We start from the raw sequence: 7,267 nt of genomic DNA, 5'->3' as shown, positions 1-7,267 counted from the left end.
CCCCCCCCCCCCCCCCCACTTTCCCGCATGCCACCCCCACCATACACATCCCCTCCCCACCATACCCCCCCCTCCCCCCTCCCCCATCCCGTCACCCCCACCCCAACAGCATGTACTCATCCTCTTCTCTCTCACCCTTCCACCAACCCTCAACCCCGCCGACTGTCCCGCTCCCCTCCCCCTCCCCCTCCCCCTCCACCCCCGCCCCCGCCCCCCCCCTTCTCCTCCTCCTCCTGCTTCTTCTCCTCATCCGCCTGTTTCACGACCTTTTTCTGACAGACGGTGGTGAGTCGGGAGCGGCGCCCGGAGCGGGCCTCTCTCTGGGAGAGATCCTTAGCAAGGCTGGCAAGCGTGCCATCGGTGGTGGACTTCCCGGTGCGGCGGCTATGGGAGTGCAGGTCATCTCGCTCATGTGGCTGAGGACGGTCATGAATGTGGCTTATGCTCGTGGTGGTGGCTTCTTCCACAACCTCAAGGCTCTCTATGCAGAGGGTGGTATCCGTCGCTTCTATCGTGGCCTCGGCCCGGCTCTGGCTCAGGGTCCGCTCTCGCGGGCTGGTGATACTGCCGCCAACGAGCTGGTCCTCTCGCTCTTTGAGTCGAACGAGACCCTCCATGCTATGCCCATGGCTGTCAAGACGGCTGCGGCTGCCGTGACAGCTGCTGCCTGGCGGATCAACCTCATGCCCATTGATGCTGCCAAGACCACTCTGCAGGTCCAGGGCCGCGATGGCCTCCGTCTCCTGATGAAGAAGGTCCGCGTCTCGGGCTTTGGCGTCCTCTACCACGGCGCCGCCGGTGCGTTCTCGGCCACCTGGGTCGGCTACTACCCGTGGTTCTTTGTCTTCAACACTCTGCAGGAGAAGGTGGCGGTCCCCGACGCCGACGAAGCCTACTACACGGTCAAGAAGCACGGGCGCAACGCGCTCATCGGCTTTGCCGCCTCGGCAACCTCGGATTGCATCTCCAACTCGCTGCGGGTCATCAAGACAACCAAGCAGACCTCGCCGGTGGCCCTCACCTACCCGGACACCGTCCGCCAGATCATCCGCCAGGACGGCGTCTCGGGCCTCTTCCTCCGTGGCCTCTCCACCCGCCTCATTGCCAACGCCATGCAGGGCGCCATGTTCTCGCTCATGTACAAGGCCATCCAGGACCGCTTCTTCAAGAAGGAGTGAAGGACCCCACAAGTAAACCCCGAGCGAGGCACGCGATCTCTACTTGCCGAGCCGAGCCGAGCCAAGCCAAGCCGAGCCGAGAGGCGGCGGGCGGTAAGGTTGGCTCCTCAAGCTCGCGTTAGCTGGGGCTCTTGGCGACGGCAGCGAGGATGCGATCGTAGGCGGCGAGATCAAAGCGGACGAGACAAAAGGCCGAGAGCTCGTCGATGAACCGGGTGGCTTTGGCGGTGCCGAGAAGAGGGGCGAGGAGGTCGATTGCCGCAACCGGCTGGGAGAGCGGGACCGAGTCGAGGACGGCCTCGACTGCGCCAAGCACGACGTCGACCTCGTCCTGGCTCCGCGTCGGGCCAAGGACCGCGGCTACCTCTCGAGCCACAAACGGGCGTCGTCTCAGCGACTCTGCACGGCTTGGCGTTGTCGAACTTTCCAGCCTGGATGTGTCCCGCGAGGCAAGGAGGGCGTCGACTCGCGGATGGCGGGCAGTACCGGGGCGATACATGGCGGCACGGCGGGCGTGGTCAGGAGTCCATGGCAGACGATCAGAGCTAAGCTTAGCCTCGAGCGGATCAAGTCGGAGAGTGGCGTAGTCGGACGATGAGACGATGTCGTGGATGATGGAGGTGAACGGGGTCTTGCAGAGCGGACAAGTCCGAGAGACTTCCGCCCATTGGGCGAGACACACGAGACAGAAGCCGTGGAAGCAGCCATCGGCTAGCGCAAGCGCCTCGGGTTGCTCACTCAGACAGATCGCACATCGCTCTCCTGCCGGCACGTAGCCATCGTCGGCAGACATGAAGCAGTCGACGAGACGAGTGGTGCGGCCGTGTGTTGTCATCGATGACCGTCCGGATTGGCATCGGTTGGCAGGCACCGGGTCCACGATGGGCTCGGAGCTCCTACCTGAGCGGCTCTTCTCGACTCGCCTTTGGTACACTCAAGTCTGCCTCTACCAGTCGGGCACAACTCTGGGATTCGACGGCATGTGTTGTTGGTGGTGGTGATGGTGGAGGGGGTGGGGATCGAGGTGTGCGGTCAGTACGCAGAGGCGGGGAGGAAACACTTGGCTTTCCGCGTTGCCCGACGGAATTTTCAGCGATTTTGTTGCGACTCAAATCGACGAGCTGCGGGGGACTATGCTGCGCAAGACTGGGCTGAGTGAGGGCGGGGAGAGCGAGCGGGGAGGCTGGAAGAGGGGGGAAGAGTCCAAGTACCACCGGCGAGCAGGACATGATGCCGTGTGTGGTTGTGGCTGTCTGTACCTCGGCGTCTCGACCGGACTCCCTACTCGACGAGCGAGCGAGTCGGGCGCGTCGTTTACGGCTCGGGCACTGGCGAGGTTGTGCGGGATCGGGCTGGTGATGGTGGTGATGGCGTGGGTGATGGCGCCTGTGGCACTTCGGTATGCGCCATGCTTGCGGCGCGACTGTCTGGTGGCCGAGCTCAAGGCGCAAGTGCCTCTGAACTGGTCGCCGATCCTGCTGGCACGGGACGGGACGAGCCAGGGCAGCGCGCCAGTGGCGGCGCCAACGAGCGGAAGCACGTGGGCGTATGTGTGCGTGGCGACGGGCAACGCGCACGCACGCGGGTGTGCGGTCGTACTGCGGTCGATCGCGCGGACCGGGACGCCACACGTCCTGCACGCGCTGCTTGGCCCCGGCGAGTCTGTGGGCAAGGCCGAGATCGAGGCGCTGCACGCGCTTGGTGCGGTGACGTCCAAGATGGAGCGGACGCTGCAAGTCCGTTCCGAGAGCCACTGGTCGACGCTGTCAGCGTCCAAGTTTGGGGTGTGGCGGCTGGAGCAGTACGACAAGATCCTGTTTGTCGACGCCGACGTGGTCGTCCTCAAGCCGCTCGACTCGCTGTTCGATCTTGTAGACAAGCCTGGGATGATTGCTGCACCACAGGATCCTGTCTACCTGGTAACCGGGCCACCGGCGCTGGTCACCTCGCTCTTTGTGGCGGTCCCGTCAGTGGCGACGTACGAGGAGCTTGTCGAGACGATGGTCAACGACCCGGCGTACAAGACCAACAGCATGTCGGACTCACGGGTGGCGCGGAGTGTGTTCAGCGGGAGCAAGTGGGTCGAGATCCCACCGCAGTACCACATGTCGTCGTGGATGTTTGAGGTCCGGCACATTCCGGCCCAGCGGCTGCTCAACGCCGCGCACTCGATCCACTACTCGGGCGGGAACAAGCCGCTGTACTCGGGCGTCTTTGGCGGCGTCTCGTCGTGCACCTCGTCGGGGCGATTCCTGTGGCCACTGTGGGCGGCCATGCGCGCCGATGCGGTCCACCCGCGGACAAAAGTGGACCCGCTGGTTGTTGCTGGGTAAACAGAGCTAGTTCCATACCAGCGCCAGCGCCGAGCCGACCACAAAGCCACATACGCTGCCAACGGCCGGCGGAATGGGCCAGGCCTGCCACGGGCGATCCCAGTCGAGCGGAAGAGCGGCGGCGGAGAGCCAGGCACCCACCACAGCGCCCCAGGCCATACCGGCGATGAGGCGCTCATCGCGGGCACCCGAACCTCGAGCGAGAACCACAGTATGGATCCAACGTATCACGGCTGGGCGACCACAGAGAGCGCCAAAGGGACCTGCAACAAGAACAGCGAGAACAAGAGCAAGAGCCAGAGTATCGTTGGACGATGGCGCACCGAGAGTGATCAGAACAAGCATAACAAACGGAGAGACAAAGATCGGGAGCAGAGCGCCAGAAGTCGTGGCAATCAGACGTGAAACGGCACCAGGCGAAGGCGATGGCCGCCAAATGAGCGGAAGTGCCGTAGCGGTCGCGACAGCCGAGACAAAGAGACGGACAGACGGCGGAGTTGTCGGCTGGCAGAGGAGCTGCGGAAGGACAAGAAAGGCAGCAAGAACAAGGGCTGCAGACACAATGCTAGCACCACCACCTCGCATACTTGGTTCGATTGGCGTCGAGTGCTCTGAGGACTCTTCGCCTCGCCGTCTTGGCCTTGGCCGCAACTTGCGCCCTCTCCACCGATTTGAGCAAGCGCTCACCACCCGCGCCGCCCTTCCACCGCCGCTGACTGACCGGCGGACGATGCGACGGAGCGCAAAGGCGCTCAGGCCAGCTGGTAGTTAGCGTGGATGACGAGAGGAAACGATGTCAAGTGCGTGGTGATGGGTGGGCGATGGGCTGTCATCAGCGCCTTGCCGCGGCTGGCTTGTGCATAGCATACAGAGCATACCACCCCGCGCCCATACACCGATCAACATCTACATGGGTCTGATCGAGGCATGAGATGTGATCAATGTAGTTCCGGGCCTGGTTGCCAGCATCCTTGCTGCGGCTGGCTTGTGTACGGCAGACAGGAGCATGCCATCCCACGCGATGGCCAGCCCATACACCGATCAACATCTACAGAAGCACACAATCGGATGCGATGACCCATCCTGTGACAGAATATGCAACTTCCCTCGTATCCCCTCCGAGGGGGGGGGGAGGGGGAGGCGAGCAGCTACTCGACTCTGGTTCGGCGGCTCTACGATGACGTACACCCGCGAGGCACTCGAAGCCAAGCTGGATGCCCTGACGAACACAGCAGAGTCCATCCAAGGTACGAACCACCCACTTCCTCCTTGACCTATATATACACACACACATACACATATACCACATCCATGTATCCACTTCACCTACACCTTCTCCATACCCAACGTGTACTCACCCAAAACAACCTCGACCTGGCTCTTCCCTTTGACTCGCCACTACCGTGTGCGACTCGGCCATGGGTATGCTCATGGGCGTGCTCACTACCACTTGCTACTACTGGCATGCTGGTTGCTTATGGGTGTGTGTGTGTGTGTGTGTGGTCATGATGTGGTCCCTTGTACTGCTGCTAATGAATGGCTCGACTGCACGGTCGCTACCCGCCGCCCCGTCCTTCACCTCGTCGACATCATTGTCCCCTCGTCCTCGTCCTTCGCCTTCTCTTCATGCTTCCTCTCATCACCCTCCTCGCGGCGTTCTCATGGCTCACGCATGGTTGCTGGGCTTGGACTATGATCATGTTGTGGTGTTGACTAACCCGCTCTCTTTCTGTCGCGATCGATACGGCTGCCGATGGGGTTGGGGACGCGGATAACACAGGGCTCTCACGATGGATCCTGTTCAACTCAAAGTCGATTGACGACATCGTCGAAGTGTGGCAGACCAAGTTTACTACCGCACCCACAGACGCGCAGCTGCTGTATCTGTATGTGGCCAACGATGTGATCCAGAACGGCAAGCGCGACCACCCCGAGGTGCTGCTCGCGTTTGGCAAGCCTCTGCCAAAGGTGGTGGCCCAGCTGTGCAAGGACGGAAACAAGCGAATGCAAGGCAGGGTCGAGCGCATCGTTGACATCTGGTTCGAGCGGCGGATGTACGACAAGCGCTTCTGCGACCATCTCAGGTCGATGGCTGGGATCGAGGTCAAGACCAGCAGTGCTGAGCCCAAGGCTGCCACCAGCTCGGCCAAGTCCAGCTCTGGCCCCGCAATGTCTGATACTGACAAGAAACTCCTCGGTCTGCCGATTGTGGCGGCCATGCGCGACGTGACAGCCGCCGAGACCGAGCGGGCGTCGTCGGCAGCCAAGGTCGAGACCATCGACTATGACACGGTCATCTCCAGCGGCTCCGCGCCGGCCATCAACACCGCGCGCGCCATGCTGGAGGCGTACGAGCGGCAGCTGCTCACGGTGCTCGAGGGCCATCAAGTGGTTGTGGCTCAGGCCCAGCAGGTGCTCGACTCGCACGCCTCAGCGGCCGCTGACCTTGCTATCCAGGTCGACGGTGTCCGCGACCTCATCGCACGGCTGAGCGGGACACAATGAACGGAACAGGGAAATGAAGGGCAAGTCTACGTGTCTGTTGGGTTGTGTGTTGATGATGCTGTCGAGACTGCTGCTGCGGCTACGATCCGTAGCGCTGGAACTCCCATGCTGTGTTGTCGAGCGGGCAGACCTGGCGGGTCTGCAGCCACCGGCCTGTACAAATGAATGACCGCGTGCAGTGAGTATGTTCGCCAGGAAAGATAGGGCAGGGAGAGGGAAGGGGAGGCGGTGATGAACGTACTGATGCTGTGGGGATTATGACGCGAGGGAGAGAAAGAGAGAGATAGAGAGAGAGAATGTGAGTACCGACATCGGGAGAGAGGGAGGGGGGAGGGGGGAGGGGGAGACACAATGAAGCGACGGCCTTCAGATCTCGTTGCTATGCGTACCACTATGTGCCAAGTCGAGGAGATAGATAGAGAGAGACTGCGTGAGTATGCGAGGAGGAGGGAGGGGGAGGAGGGAGGGGGAGGAGGGAGGGGGAGGAGGGAAAGGGGACACGGGCAGATCTGTACGTACATGGAAATGGAAGGGGTGGTTGCAGATACCCCAGGCCTATATACACCCACACCCAGTAACCACGTGAGTTCCCTCCCCATCACCCACCCACCTCCAGCCACTGTCCGCCGCCGAACCAGCGCATGCAGCAAACATCTTGACGATCTGCTTGTACAGAACACACACCATTGCCATCTCCATGGCCATTGTCATCTCCATGGCCATTGTCATCTCCATGGCCATTGTCATCTCCATGGCCATTGCCATGGCTATACCCCACTGTCTCACCGGGTTCACACGCAGGTGATGCCGATGACGACACAGAACGTACCACTGTGCACTCATCACTGGTAGCAGAGGCCTCATTTGCCTGACACTCGATGCCTGTGTTTGTGAACAACAGATGTGTGTCGTATGATGAGTCATGATGAGTGGCATAGGGACAGGTAGGGGGGGGGGGCAGGGGCTGTGAGAGGGAGAGGGAGAAGAGGAGGCGGGGCGGGACGAGAGGGAGGGGGGGGAAGGGGGAGGGGGAGGAACACCCTCAGGTAAAGACCTCTGTACGTACACAGCTCCATGATGTGGTTACGGCAGATAGCACAGTTATCGACCTTCATGTCTACATCATCATCATATACTTTGTTAGTCACAAACTTGATTGTATCTCTCACAATGGCCATGCATATACCCCCCCCCCCTCCCTCCCCACCTCCCCAGGTACCTTCCTTGTCATTCACCATTTTCCTTTGGGTC

The 7,267-nt window shown here is 61.4% G+C and overlaps 6 protein-coding genes across 6 annotated transcripts in view; 3 read left to right on the top strand and 3 right to left on the bottom strand.

Annotated features, from left to right (window-relative positions):
- AMSG_08333 (carrier protein) overlaps window positions 1-1,210 on the top strand; it is a 1,718-nt gene extending 508 nt beyond the window's left edge. The window contains exon 2 of the mRNA XM_013899955.1: window positions 280-1,210. Within this exon, the coding sequence (XP_013755409.1) occupies window positions 280-1,178 (899 nt within the window). The 3' untranslated portion in view covers window positions 1,179-1,210. The remainder of the gene's footprint in view (window positions 1-279) is intronic.
- Window positions 1,211-1,264: 54 nt separating this feature from the next.
- Window positions 1,265-2,160, bottom strand: AMSG_08332 (uncharacterized protein; the record flags this gene model as incomplete). The annotated part of the gene is made up of 2 exons (XM_013899954.1): window positions 1,265-1,915; window positions 2,129-2,160. The coding sequence occupies 2 exons, from the start codon at window positions 2,158-2,160 to the stop codon at window positions 1,297-1,299; spliced, it is 651 nt and encodes a 216-aa protein (XP_013755408.1). The 3' UTR covers window positions 1,265-1,296.
- Window positions 2,161-2,557: 397 nt separating this feature from the next.
- Window positions 2,558-3,511, top strand: AMSG_08331 (uncharacterized protein; the record flags this gene model as incomplete). The annotated part of the gene is made up of 1 exon (XM_013899953.1): window positions 2,558-3,511. The coding sequence occupies one exon, from the start codon at window positions 2,558-2,560 to the stop codon at window positions 3,509-3,511; it is 954 nt and encodes a 317-aa protein (XP_013755407.1).
- Window positions 3,512-3,517: 6 nt separating this feature from the next.
- On the bottom strand, window positions 3,518-4,104 carry AMSG_08330 (uncharacterized protein; the record flags this gene model as incomplete). The annotated part of the gene is made up of 2 exons (XM_013899952.1): window positions 3,775-4,104; window positions 3,518-3,705 (listed from the first exon to the last, which is right to left on the bottom strand). Exons 1-2 carry the CDS (start codon window positions 4,094-4,096, stop codon window positions 3,518-3,520), a joined length of 510 nt encoding a protein of 169 aa, XP_013755406.1. The 5' UTR covers window positions 4,097-4,104.
- Window positions 4,105-4,688: 584 nt separating this feature from the next.
- Window positions 4,689-6,049, top strand: AMSG_08329 (uncharacterized protein; the record flags this gene model as incomplete). The annotated part of the gene is made up of 2 exons (XM_013899951.1): window positions 4,689-4,758; window positions 5,292-6,049. The coding sequence occupies 2 exons, from the start codon at window positions 4,689-4,691 to the stop codon at window positions 6,014-6,016; spliced, it is 795 nt and encodes a 264-aa protein (XP_013755405.1). The 3' UTR covers window positions 6,017-6,049.
- A 25-nt stretch (window positions 6,050-6,074) lies between these two features.
- On the bottom strand, window positions 6,075-7,131 carry AMSG_08328 (RING-box protein 1A; the record flags this gene model as incomplete). The annotated part of the gene is made up of 4 exons (XM_013899950.1): window positions 6,075-6,169; window positions 6,532-6,571; window positions 6,846-6,898; window positions 7,083-7,131. The coding sequence occupies 4 exons, from the start codon at window positions 7,129-7,131 to the stop codon at window positions 6,096-6,098; spliced, it is 216 nt and encodes a 71-aa protein (XP_013755404.1). The 3' UTR covers window positions 6,075-6,095.
- Between the last annotated feature and the right edge of the window lie 136 nt (window positions 7,132-7,267).

Source organism: Thecamonas trahens (genome assembly GCF_000142905.1).
Source record: "Thecamonas trahens ATCC 50062 unplaced genomic scaffold supercont1.40, whole genome shotgun sequence".
In the NCBI taxonomy this organism is placed as follows: Eukaryota; order Apusomonadida; family Apusomonadidae; genus Thecamonas; species Thecamonas trahens.
The sequence above is the reverse complement of the archived record's forward strand: the minus strand, read 5'-3'. Positions and strand labels throughout refer to the sequence as shown.